A 15,038-nucleotide genomic window follows, 5' to 3' on the forward strand; every position below is an offset into this window, starting at 1 on the left:
AGCTGGACAGTAATTCTAAATCCGCCTTGCCAAAATTATTGAGGTGCTGGATTAATCCAAACTATTTTGCGCAAAAAGTGCTAGGTTTGCTCAGAGGTCAAAACTAGTATCAGATGCAACAATGATAGCAACTTAATTATCACAGTGGTTACTTACTTGTATAATCAATATTACCAAAATAGCACATTACTTGTATAATCAATATTACCAAAATAGCACAACATAATGGTATATCATTAGGCAAACCCAATTATTTCTGGTATTCTTTATTAAAAAATACTGCTGTACACATGAAATTTCAAAACAATGTTTAAGATGGGTAACACAATGGGATAATGACATTACAAAGTGACACCACTGTGGCATTTTTGGGAAGCCAAAGGTGACACATGAATTACTGAAACAAGGGTAAATAAAATAAAAAATACACTGGTATCTTCAACAAAATATTTACAAATCAGTAAGTCCACAAACAAAAACTTTAAAGGTACAAAACTTTGAATGACCATCATTACATGATTTTAAAGGTTGTCTTTTCTGTGCTTTTTATCTGTCAAAAACATATAAGGTCATAAAGTTCCCATACATAGGACGGCATACTTGTGGGAACAAAAAGCTGGGATTTAAATCTTCGTGCAAAGGTAACATTAAGACAATCCTTTGTAAATGGAATCAAAACGGGTAAAAATGGGCTTCCCAAAATACCCAACAGAACTGGAGTAGCTTTTCAGAAATTATATCAAAAACAGAGACACAATAACGAAAATACAAAACCAAACAAAAGTAAGCTTGTGTTACCCAACATCAACATTTGTCTGATGAGAACATTAGCCATCAACGTTCGACCAAGTCCTGAGGGTAAGTTGGGTGGGGTGGGTGGGGGGGTCAGGTGGGGTGTCGGGGGGGTGGCGGTGAGGGGCAAAGCTAACACGTTTTATGCACAACACATTTAGTTCTGCAATTTAGAATATAGCAGAGGGCAAATATGCTGGTCTACAAGTGATCAAAAAGAAAAGCCCTCCTTAAATCTGCTTTTAGTTTTTCTTAAGAATTGGTCCACAAATTTACTTTTCAATGTGCCTTAGCCCCGTAACTAAACAGAGGATCTCATTTTCTATTTTCAAAGAAAATAAATTTGGAAGGAAAAAAACCTCAGTTTGCTTACAAATAAGCATTTCATATTTTCTTTAGAATACAAGCACTGTTTATACAAAAAGATTACAATATGATTTGTCAAAAACATAAAAAAGATTTGCTCTTTTCTCAATAACTTGAGCTAATGACAAAAGACCGCTTTGCATGTTAAACCTCAACGTTTGTGTTCTTCCATGTAAAAAGAACAATATTGTGGCAATTAATCTCTGAATTTAACAATGTTGTTCATGTTAAAATTTGAATAAATTAAGTGCAACAATACTCTGGCTTGTATACTAAACAACCTGTGATACCCCAGCTACGGCCTTCTTGTCCATGCTTTTCAAAATGTGTAAAGCAATTTATCATGTGGTCTTCAAAGTCTGCAAAGTGGAGATAATCTTTCCTTGATGCAAGTCTCAAATGACAGAATTATATTAAAGCTTATAAAAGTGGACAGCAGAGAAATATTAAAAACTTCTCTCAAAACTACAAAGATTGATCATTTAAAAGTGAAGTCCGTAACATTTGTTGCAAATGCGCAGAGTCCATTACAACCAAGTTCAGTTTCCATGTTTTCTTCAAAACCGCAGGGGCTAGCACTTGGTGCCTTTAAAACATTCAGTGCGGAGGAAAAAACAGGATGCAGTTACCACTTAAGAAATACATATATTTGGCAGTCTTCGGTATGAAAGGTTCACTGTTTATATTATGCTAATTATTTAATTAATACCAAATTTGGCGTCAGAACCACTGGTCTAGATGCTGAAAGTTAGCATAGAAAGTAAAGTGACGGATTTCTTTAAGATTCAACTTCTGTAGTTTAGGTTTTTTGTTATTTATCAAAAGTAATATTACTTTGGACTAAGCAGTGATGGCAAAGGCACAGCAGAGCTTCCTCCTTCCAGGTCCATATTGCAAATCTTCATCCACTCTTGTTGGCAGGTAACTGCTGTGTTTAACCTCCTTACCAGTGTTCCTTGTATCTGTTTCCAGTGTAAAGTACCATAATAACGCTGTGGTTCAAAGAATAGCATTTTATGCAACAAATACATACTGTAAACCTAAATTAATACAGCCCTGAAACTTCAGGCATTTAACACAATTTGTTTCAATGTTCCGTTAAAAATCTGCAAACATGAATGCATCAGACAAGCAACAATATTTTAAAAGGCGCTGGTTGTGTTTGAGGAAATAAAAAGCATAGGATTCTTACAGAACGGGGTGTTCAATTTGTACCACTATGCCAGTTCGGCGGGGAACAAAGATTAAAGAAGGCATTTAATAAATCATTTGATTTTTTATGCATCTTCTGTCTTGGGTATGTAAACTATATGTGGTGAAAAAGGATTGTATTCAACACACCTTTCTAAAGATTACAAACAAACTGCAAGTTTATAGCACGCAGATTAAATGGAATAATTTGTATGGTCCTTTATGCTTTTCCGAGCACAAACACGTCCTTGCAATATCATCCTTGAAAAAAATATTGCACCGCGAATTGTTCTTGCAAATATTTTCCCTTAATACGTATACACTGTGGCAAAATGTTGAAGTTCAAAAAGTCTTTAAAAAATTTAAATTAGTGCATATACAAGTGGAAAAAATAAAAGCAGGAACATTAAGCACCCGATAGTGTTCCTTTTATCTAAAATAAATTTCTTCACAGATAAAGCCTCCAATGGCAGCCATAGCTTTCGAATAAATGCAACATTCTTCCTTTCAAGTAACAGTGTACCTGACTGAAGTGCAAGCAGCTTTGCTCATCTCCTGTTTGTTTCCCAATTGTGAAATGAGATGACAATGACAAATCAGCTGTAGTGCAATTTGCTATTGGTTTAGTTCCTCAGCAATGTCCTGCATGCTTTCAGCAAATACTACAACTGACCATTTGCCGCTGCAAGCAGTTCTTGAAACGTATTTTCAAAGCAGCGTTTTAAATCACTGTAAGTCACCACAAGCGCACTTTTCTCATCTCGGGAAATGAGGCTGATTTTTTCTGGCACACCAGCGTCCAACTGTAAAGGAATTAAAAACAAATTATAGATTTCTTCTTAATGTCTAATCACGATTTTTGTTTTCTGAATAAAACATTCTTATAATTCAGCCTGAAACAAAAAAAGGTGTTTCCATACTAACTGAAAAGTTTCAGGATCTCAAGTGATGGTTTTAAAGTTCAAATTCAGACAATAAAAATCAATAAAAACAAGTACATAGACTATTCCTTATAACGTTCCAGTTTAATTTAAGCTACGAAAAACCTTGGGGATGTGCATAGATGATTGCAGAAAATGACTATATCCGATATTTGACAACTATAATTGACTTCAATAACAATTAATGCACCTGAACTAACATGTAAAACGTTTCTGAAACTCCGCTATTATTCTGCCGCTCCACTCACCTTTCTTCAGCTGCTAAAGCACAAGGCTTACTGTACCAGGGGTTTGATAGAAAGCGATGCAAAGTTGCCGGCTATGCACTCTACCAGATGGCAGCTTATCTCTGAGTTTTGTAAACGGTGTCCTGCATTTCACCTACTTCGCTAAGAGGGAGTCGGAAAGCGACAGAGAACGCCAGGATCTTTCTGCAGTTAAAATGGCAAAGTGTGCTGACTTTTGACAAGGTTTAATGATAACCGTTTGTGAAAGCATGAGGACACCGGCAATTCGTACACGGTGTGCTGCAGAAACAGTGGCAGCAGCACATCAGCTTTGTGTCTAGACATGGGGGAGATAAGATAGATCAAATGTGAGATTAAAGCCCCTGCTGCTCCCCCCTCCGGAGTGGTGCTCTGACTGTCGAAAATCAACCTACAGAAGCCTGGGCGAGGCAAGATTTTGCTGTAGCTACACTGAGCTGAATCTCGAGATTATAAATAGGGGGATTGTGATGGAGCTGTACTGCTGGTCAGAGCACAGGTGCCCTGAGACCACCCTGGTCCATAAGGCGATATGGAGTGTCACAGTAAATAACATACAAGGAAAGGCTCCATAGGAGGAGAATGATCTAAAAAGTGCATCACAACAGACAGAACGAACATGTTACTTACCTTCGGTAATGCTTTATCTAGTACAAACTATCTAGCCGCAGATTTCCTTACCATAGAATATTACCAGGTGACAGACTAGATCTGCAAATTTTTTTCAATCCCTTTTGTGTGCCAGTGGGTTGCGAATTTGACTCCATGTGGTGTAGTTGGCATTGTTGGCATTGTAAATGACATGTGCAGTGCCTTTAGAGGCGCCTTTCCAGCGAGCTGACTGACCGGAGTGCCAAGCTGCAGAGGAATGACTAGTGTCCCTGTGAAGTTCTAAAGGTTCTCTTATTTGCGTTAAGACAGTTTGCAAAACAGGGAGGATTGTGGGGCAGGGTTCAGTAAGGAATCTGTAGTTAGATAGAATCTTTAGCTAGATAGCCTCTACCAGATTAAGTGTTACCCATGGTGAGAAACTTGTACATCTGATAGACACACAATATAACCAAAAGGGGGAGAGAGAGAGTCAGTGGATTCGGTCTCCCTTGATAATGCGAACAAACAAAATGGAATCCACTCAAGGAGTGGTGGTGGTCCCTAAAGTGATGGGGAACACACAGTGTTGTTTAAATGCCCCTCACACACCAACAGGCCCCTTGGTGTCATGCTTCATCATCGGGGCCTTCGCACCCCTCTACGGGATGCGGCGTGCTACGACTCACGGCTACGCAGGAGCACTAAGTAGTGAACTATGTGAGGGTGTGTGTTTTCTAAGTGAGTGAAGTGAGGTGAGGTGAAAAAGTGAGAAAATTAAAAAATACCTGGCATGTAGGAAAAAATAATTTATTACGTCCTCGGCTGGTATTGTTAAAAATGTGCAAAGTGGGGTTGTAGGTATACGAATTAAGGTATTACAACCACGGTGTCAACATGTTTCGGAGCACAGGGGCTCCTTCTTCAGGACAAGGATAAGCACGTATCCTCACCTTACTCACATGAGAAATGTCAAAGTGTTTAAAAAGAATTACAACATTGTGTAATGTACTTAACAATGTTATAAGTCAGTTCAGTTGCGCCCAATAGGCGTTGATGAATCATCGGAACAGCGTTGAGGGGAAGGCAGGCAAATAGCTGTGCGGTAACCGTTGCTTTACTGAGCATTGTGGAAGGATCCCCCCAATACTACGCATAGGCTCATGAGGTTATCAGACTGAGACCAAGAAGTTCTCATCAACGCCTATTGGGCGCAACTGAACTGACTTATAACATTGTTAAGTACATTACACATTGTTGTAATTCTTTTTAAACACTTTGACATTTCTCATGTGAGTAAGGTAAGGATACGTGCTTATCCTTGTCCTGAAGAAGGAGCCCCTGTGCTCCGAAACATGTTGACGCCGTGGTTGTAATACCTTAATTCGTATACCTACAACCCCACTTTGCACATTTTTAACAATACCAGCCGAGGACGTAATAAATTATTTTTTCCTACGAGCCAGGAATTTTTTTATTTTCTCACTTTTTCACCTCACTTCACTTCACTCACTTAGAAAACACACTTCCTCACATAGTTCACTACTTAGTGCTCCTGCGTAGCCGTGAGTCGTAGCACGCCGCATCCCGTAGAGGGGTGCGAAGGCCCCGATGATGAAGCATGACACCAAGGGGCCTGTTGGTGTGTGAGGGGCATTCAAACAACACTGTGTGTTCCCCATCACTTTAGGGACCACCACCACTCCTTGAGTGGATTCCATTTTGTTTGTTCGCATCTGATAGACACTACTAACCACAGATTCGCTACTTTAGAATAGATACCAAAGCAATCTCTCTGCGGAAGTGGGCCTACAGACGATCTTAAACTAAGAAGTCCTGGCGGACCAAATGGTCAAAGTGCCCATCTCGTCGGACCAGACTGTCGAGGTAATAGTGTTTAGCAAACAAGTGCAGTGATGCACACATAGCTGCTTGGCAGATGAAAAGGACTGGGACTCCTCTATTAAAGGCAGTGGAAGCAGCAGTAGCTCAACTGGAGTGAATTCTTAAGCACTCAGGGGGTTGTTTCTTGGCCGTTGCTTAACAGATCTTAATCCAAAGGAGTATTCATCGAGGTATGTTTTTTAAAATAGCCTTGCCTTTCTTTGCCCATGCAAATCCAACAAAGAATTGATCATCTACCCAGAATTCTTCAGCATGACCACAACAGAACAATAATGCTCTTTTTGACTTAGATAATGGAGTCTCTACACTTCTTTAGAAGGATGAGATAGGGGGGGAAAGGTAGGCAGGGCGATGCTTTGCCAAACGTGAAAGGCTGTGTTCACCTTTAGAAAGAAAAAAAGCCTGGTTTTCTAAGAACCAGCCTGTCAAAAAGTGACTGCAATATGCTACCCCTCCAGGTAGATGTTATTGCCACAAGGAAGACAGTTTTGATAGTTGGGAGCTGTGAAGGCCAGCTTTGCATCCACTCAAAGGCGAACATATGAAAGGTGAGAACTAGATTTAGGTCCCACTGGCGCATAATAAAGGTCATAGGAGGGAATATATGCTATAAACCTTGCAGGAATCTAGTCACAACAGGTGATTTAAACAGGGAAGGTTGATCCGGTAATGGTAAGAAAGCTGAAATGGAAGACAGATATCCTTTTACTGTGCCCAAAGTAGTGTCTGGCCAAAGAAAGAATGAAAATGAGAAATTCAGACAAAGGTTCTGACAGAGTATCGCCTGAATTGGATGTACACCAAATCACAAACTTGTCCCATTGGCAGGCGTAGATTGTTTTAGTAAAAGCCTGACTGCCCGAATGACATCACATACTTTGGGAGGGACATCAAATACTCAAACTGTCACCGCTCAATCTCCATGCATGAAACTGAAGAGTGGACAGGTTTGACTGCAGTACCCTGCCCCTTTGTTGCAACAGAAGATCCTCCAGAACTGACAACCTGACCGGAGCACAGATGATCATGCTCGGGATTTCTGGATAGTCTCCATGCCAAGTGCCGAGCCACTAAGATGACTTGGGCCCAGTCACTCTTGATTGTCGTGAGAACTCTAGTCAGGAGTGGAATCAGCAGAAAAGCGTATGAGTCACGAGCTCCACTCGCAAAGAAATGCCTCTCCAAGTGAGAGCTGCCTTGGAAATTCTAGCATGCAAAAGTGCTGACATTGGGCATTCTCTGCAGTGGCGAATTGATCTAACCAAGAATCTCCCCAATCTTAGAAGAGACCTTGCACTACCTCCGCATGAAGACACTATTTATGATCTGCTAAGCATCAACAGCTGACCCTGTCTGCTCAGCGTTCAGTGAGCCTACCAGGTATTGAACCACCAGGGAAATGCCCTGAAATTTTAGCCATGTATAGAGGCAAAGAGCCTCTTGACAAAGGGTCTACAACTCTACCAGGTCTCGCTTTTTGCAGTACCACATGGCAGTGTTGTGGTCAGTGAACACGTGCACTAGCCTTCCTTTGATCTAAGGAAGAAAGGCTGTAAATGCCAACCGTATCACCCGGTTATCCAGCAGGTTGTGGTGAAGCCCGAACTCCGTTGGAGACCAGAGTCCTTTGATACTCACCCTTTCCAGGATTGGGTGTGGAAAAGAGGTCTGCTGTTGACCAATTTGCAGTCCATGAGCCACCACTTCAGGTCTTTTGCAGTTACCACTGATATCTGGGTGAGGGAGAGAGATTTTCCTGATTCAGTGCCCACTGGGTTTTTAAGTCCCACTGAAAAGCCTGCACATGCCAACGGGCATGATTTACCAACACGATGTAGGAGGCAATGGGACCCAGCAGCCTCAGAGTCAATCTCACCAAAATGCAGGATAAAGGCTGAAAAATCGGTATCATAGCCCGAATATTCTGGATTCGCTGGAAACAGGAAACTGCACTGCATACATAACCGCTCCGAAGAAAGGGAGCATCTAAGATAGAGTCAGGTGTGAACCCCAGAGAGTGCAGGAGCTGTGCCGTGTTCTGGAGGTGGGAGACGACTGCCTGGGGCGAGCCTACCAATCGTCAAAATAAGGGACAACTGGAACACCAGACCTCCGCATATGTGCTGCAATCACCGCCATCACATTGGTGAACACCCATGGGGCACTGGTAAGACCAAAGAGAAGGACAGCTAACTGATAATGCTCCTGGTGAACTGTAAACATTCAGGACAAGAACATGAAAATAGGCATCCTGCAAGTCCAATACTACCATCCATTCTTTAGGGTCGAGGGCAGATAAGACCTGAGCCACAGTGAGCATCTAGAAGTAATTGAGAGGGCGCAGATCCAAGATAGCACAGAGGCCTCCATCTTTCTTTGGCACCAGAAAGTAGCAAGAATAACAACCACAACCTACTTCTGATGCTGTCCCGCTCACAATGGCTCCTTTGGCTAGAAGGCTCAGTACTTCCTTTCACAAGAGCACAAGGTGGTCCTATGTCAGTCGATCTTAGTTAGGGTTCTGATGGGGATACCTTCAGTTGAAGCACCTCTGTCAAAACATCTGTTTTGATTTGAACTGAGCAGCTGTAGGTCCAGGACGTCAGCCACACTACGGACCATCATTGCAAAGGAATCTTCTTCCTCTGTAGCCACTGTGGGACGAGGAGGACAGCGTCTGTGAGGTGTCAGACCACTGGCATCAGCCAGGCACTCAAAACAGTGGTAATCAGCAATCGACTCTTCTAGGGGGTCAGCATAGAAATGTTTCTCAGACACACCTACAGTGAAGTATGGCTCTGTCTCAAATTGAGGGTGTTTGGGTATGGTCTGTACCAGAACAGATGGTGTATGGCGCCGGTCCAGCTCTGTATCTGATTTAGGAATCATGAAAAGTTTGGTGCCACTGATGTGGGCGGCGATGGGTACAACACTATTGAAATGGTCCTAGAAAGAGGACACAGCCCGGGCCGTTCCAGATTCACCAACTCATCCTAAGGGGTAGAATGGTGCAGAGGGTGAACCACTGGCGGAGCCCCAGTCGAAGACCCACCCAAACACCAAGAACTCAAAAGTGCTCCAGAGGGGTTCATCCACTCAAAAATGAAGCTCATAGCCTCATAAAACTCTTGGGAGTGGAGCAGAGGTCACTCTGGCTCTAGGGAATACGGGGACATGTGGAGCGACCCAGTTTCCGATGCTGGTGCACAGGGACCACCTGCGAGCAGGATCATTATATGTCATACTAAGAATGCGCGCACCACAGAGAAGTCAAACAGAGCTGCTACTTCATGTGGGGCTTACCAGAAGAAGTCCTGGAGTAGGACATGGAGCAACGCGAGTGATTCCGTGAGCAGTCCCGAGACTCGCATGCAAACAGAACCTCAAGCGGTGCAGAGTCGCATGACAAATGGCCAAGAGCTATATGGCACACTTGCGGATGGCCCTGGGGTTCACGGTCTTGCACTCAACAAATCATACAGAGTCATGGTCCCTCTTCAGGCACCACAGGCATACCAAGTGGGGGTCAGTCACTGAAAACTACCGATTACAGGCACTACAAGATTTGAAATTGGTGGGCTTCATCAGGGACATCTTCGTAAAAAGGCGCAAAAAAGAAGGCACACTAGATTTTGACAAAAGGTCGAAAGAAGTCAGTCAAAATGTGACTGAGGGGAGCTCAATCCGGATCCAAAAAGAAGAAATAGAGGTCAGCTCTCCGGGTGTCGCCTAAATAGGCACCGGGCATGTCATTACCAGTGCAGACAATGCCAACAATGCCACACACAGCTGAACTAAACCATCCTTTGGCGTGCAACGAGGGACTGCTCAAATATTTGCGGATCCAGTCTGATGCCTCGGAAGGAACCTAAGGTAAGAAATCTTTAGGTAGAAGTCTCGATCAGTTACAGTCTACAACTCCACCTGGGAATATGGTGACCGTATTGCTGCATTGGTATGATTGGGCGTGAATGCAGAGATGTCTCGAGTCAGTGTTAGGTGACCAATTATCAAAGGTGTCAAATAATTTCATGGAGGGGGGGTGGGGGGGGGGGGGGGTTGTAGCTGGAGTGAGACTTCTACTACTATTTGTCTTGCTTCAAAAGCTCTATTTTGACTGCCACGCTAAGCCTTTTTATATGCTCGGCCATTCATCAGTCCCATCTTTCTTAGTTCTACTCCTCTTGTCAACAATTGAGGATCTTTATGTTCCCCAATAGGCACAAATATGTAGTCCCTATCAGAGTGGGAAAGGACCATGGATAGGCCTTTATCAAGACACGTGATCAACACTGGTCACTGGAAAAAAAAATGCCTGAGACTTCTAATTACTACTTCACGTACAAGGAGAAATGCATTTTGCGCAACATTATAATCTGAAAAATGTGCTCCCTATTGTGTTAGCTGTTAGAAATTGATGCATGTTCCGTTATCTTGTAGAGCATATTTCAAACAAAGAACAGAGATCAAAAGAAAACGTCTTTATGGAGTGCATCAACATTTAAGTTTATTGATAATTTTGGATGATAAACACAACTTGCCTGAACTGTATGGCTCCGGTGGAAAATAGCTACCTGTTTACATCCTTCGACTCCAACCCATCTTCTCAATCGGGGGAATTACTGGAAGGAGCAGGCACATTCCCTTCTGTGGAGCATGGCAGCATAGGACTCAATGTAAGAAAGTGGTTGGCCCGACACCTTGCAACTGGTGTACCAGTTGGCACTGAAGTGTGGGATCCTTCATGAACAGCTAACTGAAAGCACGAATTGCACATGGGGTTGGAAAAAGCACCTGATTATGATGGAGGTTACGGTGACAGGAGTAGAAGTCTAATGCCTAAATGACAACATTATGCCTTAACCCTTTCTTGGTACAACTGTTGTGGCTAATAATCTTTGTTTAATGGAACTCCTCTGTTGGTCTCCAGCCCTCCCTAAGCAAATATACCTTGGGAAAAAACTATGACAGTAGGCTACTTATAAAGCTATCAACCTTCATTTAATGAACCTCCTTTGTTGGTCCCCAGCTAATCACGTACCGCTGTGGGTGAATAGACACTGGTGCAGAAAAACTTACTAAGAGACAGTAATGGACGGTTTAAAGGTGTGGTATACAAGTCCAACATCCGTTTTTACAGTATTGACATACTAGAATGATAACTAAAATGGCTGTATGACAAACAGTAAAATTACACAAAACGCACTATTTAAAGCAATTAAAAAAAAAAAAGTTCTCTTAGTAACTAACATTTTTTAAAAATCGGATTCCATAACATATTTTCATTTTCAATAAGAAATGACCCGAATAAAACGTATATTAAAAATATATATATATACGGGCTTCCAACATTTTGTGACCATTTCACAGAAAACAGTCATCGAGCACAGGTCATCATCGCATCAGTGAAAAAACGAACCTACAGTGCCATCTACTGGCCTCACAAGGTAAATTAAAATAAAGAGTATTATAAGGCATCTGGGCTGCAGCCTGGGGCTGCTAGACTTCCAGTTGGTGTAGGGAGACAAGAGGCAGCTGGGCGGCAGCCAGAGGATGCAAGACTGGTTGTTGAAAGTTCTGACCTCTGAGTTGCCCCAGGCATGGTGCAGCCGGCATTGCCTGAATTTACTGGTGTTCCAGGGTGTAGAGTGAACACTGAAAACGTTTTGCCAATTGATTTTTTCAAGTTGTTTATGGATGATGTGTTTTTGGCAGAGATTGTAGAGCAGACTAATTTGTATGCAGAATAGTTTTTGAGGGAGAACAGTGCCAGCCTTAAGCCCCACGCTAGAGCGACCCGGTGGACTCCCACAAATTTGGAGGAGATGAAAAAGTTTTTGGGTTTGACTTTTTTGATGGGCTTGCTTAGGAAACCATCAATGGCTTCATATTGGTCTACTAGTCCCTTGATGGCAACAGCTATATTTCCGGCAGTCATGAGTCGTGATAGGTATTTGCTTCTGCTTCGGATGATGAATTTTGTTGACAATGGTTTAACTTTGCGACGAGATCACCCCGATTGTGACCGTCTTTTCAAGATTCGGCCTGTCATTGATCATTTTGTTGATCGATTTCCTGAGATCTTTGCTCCTGGTAAAGAAATTGCAGTGGATGAGTCTTTGGTGTTGTTCAAGGGCCGCTTGGTATTTAGGCAATACATTCCTAGTAAGAGAGCACGCTATGGAATTAAGCTTTATATGCTGTGTGACAGTCGTACTGGATATGTCTCTAATTTCAGGGTGTACACCGGTAAGGAATCCCGGATTAACCCCCCTGGTTGCCCGTCGAGTTTTGAAGTGACTGAGAAAATTGTGTGGGAACTTGGTAGAGGATTTTTTTTAACAAAGGCCATCATTTATATGTAGATAACTTCTACACTGGTGTGCGGTTGTTCAGGGAATTGGCCAAAGTGGACACTGTTGCTTGTGGCACAATCCGCTCTAACCGTAAAGGTTTCCCAAATGAACTTGTTTGTCAAAAGCTTGCTTGGGGACAGTGCAGTGCATTGCGTTGTGAGGAGCTTCTAGCTGTGAAGTTTTCAGACAGGAGAGATGTCTACACGTTGACTTCCATACATGATGAAAGCACTGAACCGGTGACTCTTTGGGGTCAGGTTGCAGAAGCGCGCAAACCTGTGTGCATTTTAGACTATAATAGGCACATGGGTGGTGTTGACAGAGTAGATCAGAGGTTGGAACCGTATGCTGCTCTTAGTAAGGCTTACATTTGGTACAAGAAGTTGGCTATCCATCTTCTCCACTTGGCAACCTTTAATGCTTTTGTTGTGTTCCAGCAATTGTGTCCTCAGTCAAAGATGACTTATGTAAAGTTTCAGGAGTCTGTAATAGGCAGCCTTGTTTTAGTGGAACAGGCAAGTGTTCCTAGAGTTGGAGTGGTGGAGAATGTTGCCAGATTGAAAGATCGCCACTTTCCTGATCAAATTCCTCCTACAACCTCAAAAGACTTTCCCAGTCGGAGATGTAGAGTCTGTTGGCAAAGAGGTTTGCGGAAGGAGGTTCGTATGTACTGCCCCGACTGTCCTAACCCTGGGCTGTGTGTACCTGCTTCTTTTAGAATGTACCACACACAAAATAACTTTTGGGAGCATCCATGAGTGGTAAAGTGAACTGGCTGGTCTCTATTCTTAAAAAGTTATTGTTCAGTTTCAAAGTTGGCATTTGTGTAGTGTATTTAGATTTAGTTGTTGTGTTAGTAGATTTGTATCAATTTGCAATTTGTTTTTTATTTGTATTGAAAAAGAACTAAAGTATGATGTTGGTTTGCATGTAGTGTCCATTGTCCGAGGGTGTGCATGGTTTGGCGTTTGGCTGGCGGTGTCTGTGGACTGGTGCTTGGCTGGTGGTGTCTGTGGACTGGTGCTTGGCTGGTGGTGTCTGTGGTCTGGTGCTTGGTTGGCGGTGTGCGTGGTCTTGCGCTTGCATGGTGGTGTGTTGGGATTGGTGCCTGGCTGGCGGTGTGCCTGGGCTGCAGCTTGGCTGGCGGTGTGTGTGGAGTGGCGCTTGCTTGGTGCTGTGTGTGGACTGGTGTTTGGCTGGTGGTGTTTGTGGTCTGGTGTTTGGTTGGCGGTGTGCGTGGTCTTGCGCTTGCCTGGTGGTGTGTTTGGATTGGTACTTGGCTGGTGGTGTTCCTGGACTGGTGCTTGGCTGGCGCTGTGTGTGCAGTGGTGCTTTCCTGGCGGTGTGTGTGGACTGGTGCTTGCCTGGCGGTGTGCGTGGTCTGGTGTTTGGTTGGCGGTGTGCGTGGTCTTGCGCTTGCCTGGTGTTGTGTTTGGATTGGTGCTTGGCTGGTGGTGTGCCAGGACTGGTGCTTGGCTGGCGGTGTCTGTGGACTGGTGCTTTCCTGGCGGTGTGTGTGTGGACTGGTGCTTTCCTGGCGGTGTGTGTGTGGACTGGTGCTTGGCTGGTGGTGTGCGTGGACTGGTGCTTGGCTGGTGGTGTGTGGGAAGTGACTTAATGCTGGTTACTACACACAGTGCTAGTTGAGCGCCACTCAATGTAATCCATGAGTTTGTGTAGTTGCTGTGTCAGGAATGTTGGCGTGTGAAAGTAATGGGCCCTTGATTGGCGTTGTCTGCTGGTGGAAGTGTAGTAATGTGATGGGTCCGCGGCTGGCGGTGTGAATGTTTTGTATGTGTCACATGTATGAAAGGTGTATGAATGGTCTGTAAAGAGGTTGGTGCCTTGTTGTGGCTTTACAGCTCACGAGCTGCGAGTCAATGGTTCCGTTTTTTGTCCTTTCAATTATTAAAAATGTATTTCATTTTTTGTGAAATCACTCGCTAATACAATGGTTTATACTGAACCATCACTCACCCTTGTGCCAAATCCAACCAGTATATGTGTGTGTTTGAAAATTTGATGTCTGCGTAGTTTTTTTTTTTTTTTAAGCAGGACGCACCTTGTCACTTTTTAAAAAAAATTTGTGATGTGTTGCTTTTGTGCCTGGTGGTGTGAATGGTCTTCTGTGTGTCAGGTATGAAAGGTGTGTGAATGGCCTGTAAAGTGGTTGGTGCCTTGAAGCGGCTTTACAGCTCACGAGCTGCGAGTTATTGGTTCAGGTTTTTTGTCCATGTAATTGACAGTGCATTTCATTTCTGTGAAATCTCTTGTTAATAAAATGATATATACTGAACCCTCACTCGCCCTCGTGCCAAATCCAACCAGTATGTGAGTGTGTTTGAGGAATAGATGGCTGTGTAGGGATCTTTTTTTTTTTAGTCTCTGTGCCAAGGTGTACATTTCGCCTACGAATAACCTGCCAATTGTAGATATTGTTGAAAACCCATGGGACTACATGGTGATGTCTCTGTGGTGAAAGCAAACAATTAATTTTATTCACAATATCCTGCAAAACTCACAATGTCCGTCATATTTTCCTTGCAATATTGCGCCCAAATTGTTACGCTGCACAAGTAAACAACTAATTTTGCCAAAACTAATTTTAGCTAGGGGGGGTCCCATGGGTTTTT

At 43.2% G+C, this 15,038-nt stretch overlaps 1 protein-coding gene across 2 annotated transcripts in view; it reads right to left on the reverse strand.

Annotated features, from left to right (window-relative positions):
• Positions 1-253: 253 nt before the first annotated feature.
• The window catches only part of PAN3 (poly(A) specific ribonuclease subunit PAN3), a 1,023,990-nt gene continuing 1,009,205 nt past the window's right edge, over positions 254-15,038 (reverse strand). For both annotated transcript variants that reach the window (XM_086935164.1, XM_086935165.1), the window contains exon 20: positions 254-3,152. In XM_086935164.1, coding sequence (XP_086791290.1) covers positions 3,012-3,152 — 141 coding nt within the window. In that variant the 3' untranslated portion in view covers positions 254-3,011. The remainder of the gene's footprint in view (positions 3,153-15,038) is intronic.

Source organism: Lissotriton vulgaris, chromosome 8 (assembly GCF_964263255.1).
Source record: "Lissotriton vulgaris chromosome 8, aLisVul1.2, whole genome shotgun sequence".
In the NCBI taxonomy this organism is placed as follows: Eukaryota; Metazoa; Chordata; class Amphibia; order Caudata; family Salamandridae; genus Lissotriton; species Lissotriton vulgaris.